General features: G+C 36.3%; 1 protein-coding gene across 2 annotated transcripts in view; it reads right to left on the reverse strand.

Annotated features, from left to right (window-relative positions):
* LOC140312934 (carbohydrate sulfotransferase 15-like) overlaps window positions 1–13,637 on the reverse strand; it is a 31,539-nt gene that overhangs the window by 4,698 nt on the left and 13,204 nt on the right. For both annotated transcript variants that reach the window (XM_072390825.1, XM_072390826.1), the window contains exons 2-4: window positions 5,920–6,537; window positions 4,893–5,241; window positions 670–813 (exon numbers count right to left, since the gene is read on the reverse strand). In XM_072390825.1, coding sequence (XP_072246926.1) covers window positions 670–813; window positions 4,893–5,241; window positions 5,920–6,393 — 967 coding nt within the window. In that variant the 5' untranslated portion in view covers window positions 6,394–6,537. The remainder of the gene's footprint in view (window positions 1–669; window positions 814–4,892; window positions 5,242–5,919; window positions 6,538–13,637) is intronic.

Below are 13,637 nucleotides of genomic sequence, written 5' to 3' on the forward strand. Positions count from 1 at the left end.
CCAAAATATATCAGCAGTACTTTAAATTCGCACAAGCAGGGAAAGTTTCTCAAATCTGCTGGAGCTGGTTGGCAAGAAGTTCAACCCAAACAACGTAAAATGACTTTTAGCTATTATACTGCTGTCTGCTCGAACTAGCTCCTCTTGTAACTTAGGTTTTTCTCAAAACGTAGCCATTAAAAAAGAAAAGAAAAAGAAAGAAGTACAAGTAAGCTGCAGCCCACAGACTTATTTACAGTGCTTTTAATCAAGATGCCAGCTTCACTTAATTAATAAATTGTGCTTGCCCACTTGCCCACGCTTTTAGCAGACATACCGAAGCTTTTCTGTGTTTTTTTGGACACATTTTTCCTCTGCTCTTGCAATTTGATTTTAACATTGCTTTTATGGAAATCACTCTAACTCATTATGTATTGGTTTTATTTGTCTTAACTCATTTTTAGTTCTATGATTCTATGGTTCTATGGTATTTTTTCCCAGATCAAATACATGCTTTGAATTGCCTTAATGTAAAAACTTGCCATACTGTGTTTTACCTGACTGCAATTTAAATCATTGTCAGGACCCAGTGGTTCAAAGTCCTTCCCAACATACATTATAAAAACTATAAAACTAAAGAGATTTTTCCATATGACACACACAAATATACACACTTCCACATGGTTTCACCTGTTATGACATGCTGTGCACGGTGGTCTTCAGATGTATTTCTACTGACTGCTTCTTGGATGTTGTGGGCTGCCAAGTCAAACAGATCCAGGTAATGTTCCACGGGAATATTTCTCTTGAAGCCGTCTTTAAAACTGATGTAACCTGCACACCAAAGTTCATCAAAATAACACTTATATAACAATTATAAACTCATTTATGGACTGCTTTGACATATAATTAATTCAGAAATCAAACAATCTTCACTAAAATTGCCATTCACAACTCTTCTGGAGAGTAACCCGTAATGTTTTTGGTCACCAGTATGAACATAAAAATAATTAGACCCCAGTTCACACTGTAGTTGCTTAAACAAAATGAAGTTTTCTAAAGAATAATTCTATGGTTTTATGCATTAGGGCAAAGTAAAGAAAAAACATCTGTTGACCTCCAAACCATCAACCTCAGATGAACAACGACACATGCCTTATTACATCATGTGATTATTAAACAAAAGCTAAGGCAAAATGAAAAAGCAGTGTGTTAAATCCACCCTTACTGCTTCCATATGTTTAAGCAGCTGTGTGCTTATAATCAAATGCATTTTTTAAAATGATCGTCAGCAACTTTGAACACCTCTATAAAAGCATATGTTTGGTAATTTTCCTGGTCTGGAGCATTGAGGTGTGTGTTAGCACAATGCCAGGAAGATGTGACACAAGTGATTATCTTAGAGAATCGATCGTTGCTGCCCATCAATCAGGCAAGAGGCTATTTCCAAACTATTTTAGAATCCATCATTCAAAAGTGAGAACGATTATTCATCAGTAGAAAACATTCAAGACAGCTTACAATCTTCCCACAAGTGGACATCTCTGGAAGTTCATCAGGTCAAACTCTGCAGTGTTCAGAGAAAAAGCAAAATAATCAACAGCTACATCTCAGACTCCACAGGCCTCAGTTAGCATGTGAAACTTTTAAGTTCATAACAGTATAGTTAGAAAAAGACTGAACAAGAATGGCTTGTTTGGAAAGGTTGTCAGGAGAAAACGTCTTCTCCCAGAAAGGAACAAGGCAGCACAGCATAGGTTTGCAATAAAAAAGAACAACAAAAGACTTCTGGAACAATGTCCTTTAGACAGACAACACCAAAGCAGAGATGTTAACTCATAATGCACTGTGCCACATTGGAGAAAACACAGTAGAGCAGACACCTCAGACTAACTGTCAAGCACACTGGTTGAGAGGGGTGATGATTTGGGCCTGTGATCTCAAACACAAATTATCTCAAACACAGAAACAAATCTGAAACACAAAGACTGAAAAGCAAAGAATCAAGATGCTGCAGTGGTCCAGTCAAAGTCCAGACCTCAACCTGATGTTATGGTGGACTCCTAAGAGAGCTGTGCATAAACAAATGGTGTGAACCTAAACAAAATTGAAGTAACATTTTAAAACAGAGAAGGCCAAAATTCGCCCACCACAATATGAGAGTGAGTGAACTTAATTATTCTTATGGTGGTTCTTACACTGCTTCTGCATTTTGGTTACGTTTTTGTGGAATAAATTATGTCACGCTGTAATATGTCATGTGTTGTTGAGGTTATACTTAGCTAATTTCAAAAGCTGATAAGGACCAGATTATTATTCTTTTTTTATTGTTTGTTTTGTGTTCTGACATGTGAAACCTGAGAAAGGGTGAAGTCTCTTTTTCATATAACTGTACATGCAGTTAACAAACATAGATATTTCATATAAACACCCAGTACATTAGTTATAGCTAAATTTCATAAAACCATTAGAACACTGTAATGCATTTATTGTGTATAACTGACTGAAGTTACTCCAGTCATCTTTATATGCTGTTAATACACTGCATTTTCTGCCAGGGGCTCACTGTAAAAAGCTCTCCAGGGAAGAGGATTAATGAAGTCTTTAATTGGGAAACAGCTGCAGAAGGTCTTGTATTAAAGTCAGTGGTGGTTTTCCATTGCAATTCATTTTTAAACTTGAAACATTTCTCATACTGTTGCTGCCAGAATTAATTTCTTTAATTTCATCCATCCGTTTTCTAGATCCACTCAATCCAATTCAGGGTCGCAGAGGACGGGGGTTGAAATTTTCCCAACTCCCACCGAGCGAGAGGCAGGGTACGCCCTGGACGGGTTGCCTCTCCATCACAGGACCACACAGAGACAAACAACACCACACGCATGCGTACTTTTAATTTAGAATCACCAGTTAACCCAGTGTTTCTCAATTCCAGTCCTCATGACCCAATGCCCTGCAAGTTTTCGATGTTTCCCTCCTCCACCACACCTGATTCAAATGAGTGGCTCTTTATCAGGCCACTGCAGAGCTTGATGACGAGCTGATCATTTGAATCAGGTGTGGTGGAGGAAGGAAACATCGAAAACATTCAGAGCAGTGGGTCATGAGGACCAGAATTGAGAAACACTGATTTAACCTAGCATGCATGTTTTTGGACAGTGGGACAGAGCTGGACATTTCCTAAAATTTTGATCTTGAATTCTGAAATACAGTTTATGTTTGTTGTGTTTTCAATTTGTACAATGCTTAGTATGCTTGCAGCAGGTTTCTGGAAAAAATGACAATAGAATTATAAATCAAACAAAGAAAACAAACGGAATATCAATCTTAAAATGATTAAAAGTTCAAGTAGGATATGAACAGTTGGAATAATAAAACCTTGAAACAGAGTTCATCTCATAATATGCAATTAGCACATCTTTGCATCTGATTTGATCTCGCCCAACGAGAGCTGGGATAGGCTCCCCCATATGTAATAATTTTATTCCCTTTCCCGTTTGGAGTTCAGTGATTAGATTGATACCTCTAACACATCTAACAGGTGAAAACAGCTTGCAATTTATCTAATTTATCATTCACAAAACCAGTTTTCTGTTAATGTTTTGTTACCGTCAAATGTGACTTTTCTCATTCTTCTGACTTTAAATTAAAAGGCACATTAACACAGTTCAGCAACATTTTTATCATTTAAAACTTTTAATAAATACAGACAAAACCAAAGTCATGTTTTTTTTAAATGCTAAGGACAAAAAATAGAACCTGCCTTCAATTGTCACTTCCCAGGGTTCACAGATTGAATCTGTATCGTGTTATAGATATTTAGGTATTTTAGTTAATAAATCTTTCTTTTACCCCACATGTTCATCAGCTTGTAATTCAGCTGGTAATCAGCTACAGACATTGAAGCTGGATTTTTTATTTCGTTCATATTCTTTCATTCTTTCATATGAATGCAAAAAGAGGTTGGTTGCTGCAACCTTTCTGTCGATTTTGGATTATGGTGTTTTGTACATGTGTGCCTCAACTCAATGTCTACGTGTTCTTGATACTCTATATCACGAGGCTCTGAAGTTCCTCACTAATTTTACATCTCTCATCCATCACTGTTTATTATACCAACTTGTTGGATGGAGCTACTTGTCAATACATAGCCTAATACATTGGCATATTCTTGTTTACAAGGCTACTTACCTCTCGAACTTTCTCCATCTGAAGAGTTCAGGGCCTTATAGCCTTCGTTCACAGGATTTTTTATTATTTTCAGTTCCAAGGGTACGAACTGAGATGGGGAAAAAAAGCTTTTATGTATGCTCCTATCTTTGGCTGGAATGAACTGCAAAAAGACTTGAAACTTCATGTCATGGTCCAATTGGAGGTATTTTTAAAAAAAAGCTGGATGATGAGGCTGATACATCTGTTTGTAGATGTTCTGCCTGATTTCCGGATTCAAATTGTATACATCAGTCAGTTTGTATGTGTGTTGATATGTCTGTCTGTAAATGTTTATCTATGTGCTGCTGTCTTGGCTAGGACACTCTTGAAAAAAAGATTTTTTTTATCTCGGTGGGGCTTTTCCTGGTTAAATAAAGGTTGAATAAAATTTAAAAAAAACACTGTTACCATGGATATGTTTGTTGGATCAGTTCTTAGTCATAATCGGTGACTTCCTGCTGTTTCAGTTGGTTACCTAGCAACATCACAGTGACCTTATGGTTTCAGGAAGGTATTTTCCACAGCCAAGAAATTACCCAGAACACAACTCCTTATCAGATTATCATTTCCTCTCTGCAAGAAACCAAATAGGCTATTTCATATAGCCTCAACATATTTACATGCTCTATTCCTGGAAGTTTCCATTACAGTAAAAATTTTGATTTTTTTTTTTAAAACTAGTATATCACTTTCTGCCTTACCAAACCGTTTCCTTGTCCACCAGTGCGGCTCCTTCATCGTGTTAAATTTGACTTCTGGATGCAACAGCAGTCTGTTAAACAAGTCTGTGGTGCCACACTTTGGTTGACCAATGATGTAAAAGTATGGCAAGCAGCGTAGACGGTAGTGCTTGCCATCTCTTTGGGTTAGGTGCAGATGGAAATTGGCTCTCAGGTTGTGACACACGTTGCTGAATCTACTTGAGAACATGAAGTGATTCTTCATGTACGGGTCAGTGATACGTTTACCAGAGACTTTACCCGAGAACTCTTCATACCAGCATGGACTCTTGATGCCAGGCAAAAACTGTCGAGGCAATACTGAGAACAGCTGCAGAGAAAAAGTAAAAAAAGAAGATTAAGCAATGCAGACTGTATTCAAAATGTATTTACTGTGTCAAATCAAGTTGTGGAGAATGATGTTGTTGTCTGTTATAATTGTCAAGTACATCATTTGTAATTTTTAAGCCATCGACATGTGATGCTGTTTAAACTGCATCAAAACATCCATCATTTAGGCAACAAGATTTTTGCAGCTTTGCAACTGGTGCTTTGTTTGGCCTCTTCGTATGACTGTTATTCAGTTACATACATGTCTGGCACGCACCACTAATTGGTATTCAACTAAATGACTCCCTTATGTTGCAACATATGCCATTGTGATTAAGAGCATAAGTACCTCAGCTGCTGATGCTTTTTCCATACACACTGCAAAATTATGGAGTGTATGTGGAAAACTATGATGAGAACATATATTAAAGACAGTTGAAGTGTACTTGCAGATCAAATCAGTGGCTGGTAAGCTTTTTGCAACAGTTAACTGTTGTTAACAGTTAAAAAACTGGTCATTTTGAGCTTCGTCAAACAGGTATTTACTGCAGTCTCGGATATTAGGTGCTTTATCTGCGCAAACACTGCAGTCTACATCATTAACAATAACATCTTTTTTATTGTTTTAGTTGGCTAATGTATGGCAAAAAGTAGTTAGATAATAGTTCCACTGACTTACGTGAGTATCTGTGGCAATGACGTCTTTTTCATCAGGCACCTTCCTGGATGTGTACTCCTGAATGGAACTGATAATCTTCTCCAGCAGTTTCACATCAATTAAACTCCTTTCAAAAGAAACTCTAGTTGTGTTTATGCTGGCCAGGGTGCCCACAGGTCTGAGCTCATAGGGTATAGTTGTGAATAAAGGGACATTCTTGTCCAACATCAGGATATACGAAGCCATGACAATGAACGTCACTGCTGAACCCAGGAGGAAGCTAAGCACTTTGACTTTCGAGACACAGCTAAGGTTTTTTAAAAACAACTGGGGGATGCACTTAACGTCCAATTTTTTAGGCTCATTTGTATGACTGAAGTCAAAAAATGTTCTAACTGATTTTCTCCCATAGATTTCAAACAAAGGCAAGCTGTGAAGGCTGAGACTCTGGTCAGCTTGTGTGTTGCTTCTGCTGTTGCAGTCTGACGGTGACATTGTGATACAGAAGCAGAGCCAGCATGTAGAAAGCGAGAAGAGAGTATTCTTTAAAAGTCAGGTTTATCTTCAAGAACTTGTGATAATCTGATGGTTATCACTGGTCTTCATTTCATTTTGCACCCCACTCTTCAACAGGATCTCCTGTAAAACAGAAACAGGCGTTATAAAACAACATTTTCACCCAAAAAGCAGTAGTTAACTTTCCTTTGAGGTATTTCAATCACCTTCCCTAATGCCCAAAGAGGTGTGGTGAATATTTTTAATATCAAGGTATTTGAAGGAGCTTTATTCCCACTGTATGAATTCCAAACCATACATTTCTAAAACAGTAGTCCCCTCTAAAATGTTTGAGGTCAGCTGTAAGAGTGTGTGTGGTCTGCTGAATGATGATCACTTGCTATATGGAGAGGCCTATACAGCACATGCAAAGACTGGCTTTACTGAGAGACTTCCAAGGTTGGAATAATAGGTTCTCTATAATTCAAAACTAAAAACACACTGTAATTTTCAGTGAGCTAAAAGCCCACTGACAGCTTTATTTTGTTAACCTGGAAATGCTGTTTCCGTGATCAAGGTTTTTCACACAGAGGGCCAACGAGGTATTGATACAGGTGGCATTGGGCAAGTGCACATATTATGTTTTAATTTCTCACCACAAGAATAAAAACAGAGTAGACATTATTATTTCAGGGGTGGTATGCTAAGATATTCTTAACACTGAGTAGTAGAACGCTTTTAAAACAAGTTTCCCTACTCTTTTTTTCAGAGTTTTGGTCCAGGAAGTGAAGCCATGAACTTTTTGATTTTCTAACTGCACAGCAGCTATTTTGAAGTGCAGCCATTAAAACATGTTGCTTAACCATTTCACACTTACATCAGTTAAGTATATTGAAAGGTGCTTGAACATCAGTGTTTCGTTTGACATCATTCAAATAATTACACCACCAAAATAAAGGAAATAAAAAAACTATAGCATTCTATGTAAATGAGAAACTCGAACAAGCTTAGAACTATTTAATTATTGCACAACTTGGCAGTTCTGGCTGCAACCTGAAGGATTTTTTCATCCATCATCCAGCCTCTTCTTTAGCTTGCTTTATCTGTAAAAGATACAGAAATCCACAGGCCATGCTGTTAACTCATAGATTTATGCCTGAAAAGTTTATTTTAAAGGTAATGAGGCAAAACGGTCCAACTCAAATGTTATCAGTCTTTGTTATTTTGTTGATTATGCTCTTTTTATCGTGTATAGCTGGATATTGCCAGTGGAATCTCTTTTTATTTTTAGATTCAAGTGCCCTTATCAGATGCAAAACAAAAATGCATTGTTTAGTATTTGAATGGATGTCAGGGCAACGGAAGTTGTGTCACAGCAATGAATGATTTGCAGAGATGGATGTAGCATGACTCGTTGCTATTTTTCCCTAAAAAAATTGTTGAAACCAAAAATAATTTGACTTATGTATAGCTAAAATATTTGGAAGTATATGAAAAGCAATTTTTTTTGTAAATAGACTATGAGGATTGGAGGACTAGCTTGCTAACTGACTTTTACTTTTTGAACCAACTACAATAATGGACAGAGTGACAGTGTCATAACTTTGCTTGAACTAAGGATAAAGGATAAAGTAAATCAGAAATATTGCCTCTTTTCTGTCATGTCACATTTTGAGTTTTGTTTTTGTCTTGTCTTGTTTCCAGGTTTTAGGTTTATTTCTTGTCATGTTTTTCTACCTGTCACATTAGGTTCACTCAAGTCACCTGTTTTTGTTTCACAGCTGCACCCCATCACCAATCACCTCCCCACAGTATTTAGTTTCCAGGTTTCCCTCAGTGCTATGCAGAAACCTCACCTCTCATGATTCAAGTTCACAGTTGATCAGGTTTTGTCAGGTCAGGTTTTTGCCTTTTGTTCCACAGTCATAGTCTTGTCTTGTTTATCTAGTTTATAGTTTAAGAATTCTTGTTATCTGGCGCAGCCACACTTTTTGTTTGTGTTTGTTAAATAAATCACGTTTGCTCTAAGTTCTGCATCTGGGTCCTCCCTCCACACCACGTCTCTGACACTTTCATCTTTTCCTAAGATCCTCTCCTTGACCACATGGGAAAACATCATGAGGTTAAGTAAAGATGGCAGGAGAAATTTGAAAGGAAAAGACACCCATTCTGCAACAGCATGGATTTCAATTTGACACCTACCTAAACATTTCTCCAGACCAATCACCCTCCACAGCCTTGTACACTCCAGGACACCTTCAGGTGTTCTTTGACCACACATTGACTGGCCAGAGCACTTTTGGCAGGATGAGGATAGCACACTATATAAGGCAGGTGGTCATAAAGTTATGGCTGACTGGTGTACATATAAACATTACTTTATTAAATTAAAACAGGGGAAAGAAGATGGCACAAATGTGTGTAAAAATATAATCAAAAGTCGCTTTCAATGTTGCTGCTGCAAAGAATTGTGGGAGGGAAAAATCTATTTTCTTTCATAAACAATATTCCAGGGTTCCCAATGCTAAAGGAGATAATCAGGGATCCACTGAAGGTCTTTGCTGTTTTGTGAATTCAAATAGGTCTTTCTTTCCACTTCTAAGACTCTATCTTTTTTTTTTTATTATTAACAAACTTTATTGAATACAGTTAACAATGCAATATTCTTTAAGGGGAAGACTCAGTTGGTATTGAGTATATTTCTACTTTTAAAAATCCATTTGAATTAAAATAATTTAGACTTTTTGGAAGTGCAAAACTAAACAGCTGGAATACCTCTTCAAGACATGAGAAATCAAATTACTGATACTTGATTAATACACAGTGCTTTAGTATAATGTCTGTGAATGGAAACGTGTTAATTATTTCCTCCATTTAGCCATTTAATTGTGGAACAATGTATTAGATTGTAGGTTACTCAAGCAAGGTCTGCATCTGCAGAGATTTGATGAATAGGTCCACATATGGCCTCAGACGTCAAACAAAAAGCTCTTGCACACTTGCAGATTTAAAATGAGACAAATCTGAGCCATTGGAGACTTATCAAGAATGCATGCCGATATCCACAAGCCTGCATGGATATAGCTGATTTTGAGAGAAGTATTTATATTTAATCCATCCAGAAGTATTAAGGGCCTAATTTAAAGAAATATCTACAGTAAGTGAAATTCTCTTTAAAATGCCAGAGACAGCAACTCGCATAGTGGAACAGATGAAGTTATTAGTAAGAGGTGCAGCCTCTGAAGCTAATCTTATTTCATACAGTCATGTGTTTTCATATTCTGAAAAGCTTAACTCTTTTTAATGATGTGTAACATCACTAAATAGTATCATCTTGATGCCTAGTCTCATTTTCTTTTATGACTCTGTGTATCTTTATCTACAAACCCATGTAATTGTTATCCTCTCTGTTCCCTGTACCTATTAATATACTATCTCTGTTAAAGATTAATGTCTGGTTAGAGCAAAATTTCAAAGTGTAGGAGAAGAGAGAGATTTAGATATGTTATGGAGCATAAAGAGAACTTTGAGAGTCAAGGGTAAAGCACAGCAAAGTGGAGATAAGCAGTAGAGATGAGAAAAACAGGATTAGCAGGAAAGACAGTCTTTAGACATATATAGTTGAAGTAATGATATATTGCTGGAAGAAAAAACCAGATGAGGTGAAATCCCATCTTCAAAATCTGGGGTCAAAACAAAACTTTGCCTTCATCATTGCATTAGATTCTTTTGTAGTCCTAAGTGCAAACAATGTCAAGACTGATCTGGCGTCATGAATGGGATGTAACTAATATTCTGTGCACAAAATGTTATTATTCACACAGTAACTTTATCGGGTTCTATAAGTCTTAGAAGATCCAGAGCTAGTTTCCCCAAAATATAAAACATAAACTGAATTATAACAGTTTTGGCTGGCTTTGCATGACATGTAAGTGTCAATGACAACTTAAGTGGGTATAATTAATGGTAGAAGAAATTAGATTAAATGAAAAACTAATTAATTTATCCCAAAGGGAAATCATAACAGAGCAGGATTTTTTCTTTCATCAAATATTATAATCAGAATAAATTTATACACAATATAAAATGTAATACACAAGAAGAGATGGAAATACGAGTTTTCTGTAAATGCTATAGGTAAAATAATTTATCCTGAGTGATAAGCATTTATTTTTAGTGCTCCAACCATCCTGTCATCACTGAAGAGTAAGTGTTACAGCAATTTCCTGTGCCCATTCTGTAATGTAATTACCTATGGGTTCAAAATAATTAAATTTTGTCGTTCTACTAGAACAGGTTTATATGTTTTCATGTTTTACCTTCTGATAAAGTAAATATTCTTTAAGAGGAAGACTCAGACGGTATGGAGCATATGTTTACCATGTTCAACCTAGTTTAGTGAATTGGCCTGTTAATATTTTCTAATTAGAGTAACAGCAAGACAAATTAAGCCTATATCTGCTGCTGTAAGTAAACGCAAAATTAGACGTATTTAACTTCTGACACAATGGAGCTGAGTCAAGGCCAGTTTAACTGTATTACAGTTCATGTTTCGCTGAATGTAAATGTGTACACACAATCCTAATGTAATCCAGCTAATACTCGGTTCAAGGTATTTCAGTCTGAATCAACATGGTCAAACAGACCAACATTACCATTAATACTGTTCCATACAGGTATGCTTTTCCTTCCACATTCCAGTGACGACAAATCTTGGCACAGTAAATGTCCGCTCATTCTCTGGAGCAAGTCAGTATATTACCTAATCCGCTGGTTAGATTTCTGTGAGCAAACCCAAGAGCATCAAAGATGGTGTTTTCATTTAGTTCCTGACCTCTGGTAAGATTTTCCTGTTTTTTAAGAGAAGAATAAATGGATGGTTTGCCATGGAATGGCAATGGAATCCCAGAACAAAAAATGCTTACAAGAAGAGCTTTTTTCCAGTTTGGACACTATTCAACTATTCAGATTTGGACAAGATATCTCCTGATAAAAACTCAATGAGTCAACTAGAAAAAAAGCTGTTCCTGCGAAACAGCTGTGAGAATGCATTTTAAGTTGAATGGATTAGTTGAACATGCTCAAATAGCTGAATCTAGTGGAAATTTATCAGAAATCAAGTGAATAACAGTTAAAATGGCTTCAGTGTAATATACAGCAGGGAGTGGAAGAGTGATGTCATCAGTGATAGCAATGTTTGTCAACAGCTGCAGCTTAACGAGCTCTCTCCCTGTATAACCTGCAGAAATGGCATTTTTGGATACTATGACCTCCTGTGAGAAAACCGGAAGAGCAAGGAAAATAATTTGAAGACCGTAAGAAGCAGAAGGCTTGGAGGAACGCAGCAATGTAGATTTTATTTCAATGGAGTGAAAAAAATTTAAACGGCAGCAGGTTGAACACAGTTGAACCTGTCTCTGGCGTTCCACCAAATTTACATTGGAGTTAGTGAGAGAAATTGAAAGGTTTCTCTGGCTTCAAGGCTCATAGCTGAAATTCTGTAAATGTGAGCTATTTAGTAGTTACATCAGCTGAAAGAGGACAAGTGTACCCACATTTTAAGGTATAATTTGTTTGTCTGAGTTGAACAGTATGAAAGTTAGAGGAATTTGTTTGAATATGAGAAAAAGTTAAAATGATCAGTCTGCCACTCTAATCTTCTCATGCATAAAGATCAAGAAGGAGCAAAAATGTTCATGTTTTTTAAACTGTCATATTTCAGAATTGGCTTAATATTTGAAAAAGCTGAAACATTTGGTAATAGCTGAATGTCTTGTGAACATTTTAAAGTTTGAATGGTGTCTCTAGCTGAACGTATGCTCAACTAGTTAGGTTGGAAAGAGGAGGAACTTTTTGAAGAGTTGAAAGAAATTGCCATTCATTTGAATGAGGAGGAAATTTGAATAAAAGTTAAATAGTTTAAAAAGTATAAAAGTTATAAACACCAAAAGTCATAGCCAAAATCTCCTGAAGGAGCTGAACGTTTTGATACCAAAATGGTTGAAATCGGTTAAAGTATGCAGGAGTAGTTCAACGGCAAAAAACGTACGGAAAATATAATAACTAGAAAAAAGCTGTTCCTGCGAAACAGCTGTGAGAATGCATTTAAAGTTGAATGGGATTAGTTGAACATGCTCAAAAAGCTGAATCTAGTGGAAATTTATCAGAAATCAAGTGAATAATAGTAAAAATGGCTTCAGTGTAATATACAGCAGGGAGTGGAAGAGTGATGTCATCAGTGATAGCAATGTTTGTCAACAGCTGCAGCTCTCTCCCTGTATAACCTGCAGAACTTGCATTTTGGATACTATGACCTCCTGTGAGAAAACCGGAAGAGCGAGGAAAATTATTTGAAGACCGTGAGAAGCAGAAGGCTTGGAGGAACGCAGCAATGTAGTTTTTATTTCAATGGAGTGAAAAAATTTTAAACGGCAGCAGGTTGAACACAGTTGAACCTGTCTCTGGCGTTCAACCAAATTTCCATTGGAGTTAGTGAGAGAAATTAAAAGGTTTCTCTCGCTTCAAGGCTCATAGCTGAAATTCTGTAAATGTGAGCTATTTAGTAGTTACATCAGCTGAAAGAGGACAAGTGTACCTACATTTTAAGGTATAATTTGTTTGTCTGAGTTTGTTATTGTGAGAATGCCTTACAGCATTCTCACAATAATAAAGAGAAACAGGAAAACAATAGTGAGAATGCCATGCATTCTCACAATTATATTTCATTGACTCATTGCTTTTTTCTCCACCTAGCTCTTTCCACCATTACTGATATAAACATCCAAGGAGACTTGTGAGAGATTGATAACTGAAAGTTACATTATTTGTATAATTCATATAATTTAACTATAAAAAATGTTTAATTTATAAGCTCCACTGTCAAATCGTAACTATGACTTTTTGTTCTCCCAACACAAAAAAATCTGTCTGAACATCACATCTTGTGCTATATTCTATCTCTCCAGGAACCAACAGAGCCTTATTTATGTACTTTCATTGTTATATGTATTTTCACGTATGTATAAATGATCAATTTACAACATAAGTTAGTGTTACAGATGTATTATTTTCCGAATGCGTCTTAACAGCCTGTAAGTGGGCTCCAAATTATCTGTGAATTAAAAGATTTAAAAAACACAAAATGAACAATTAGTCAAGTTGTTATTACAAAACAAAGATACTTGGGTAAGGTTACAGAAATAATTATGGTTAGTGCTAAAAACATTTAATGTCCTTCATATGCA

This window comes from Leuresthes tenuis, unplaced genomic scaffold (assembly GCF_036924035.1).
Source record: "Leuresthes tenuis unplaced genomic scaffold, fLeuTen1.0.hap1 SCAF_8, whole genome shotgun sequence".
NCBI lineage: Eukaryota > Metazoa > Chordata > Actinopteri > Atheriniformes > Atherinopsidae > Leuresthes > Leuresthes tenuis.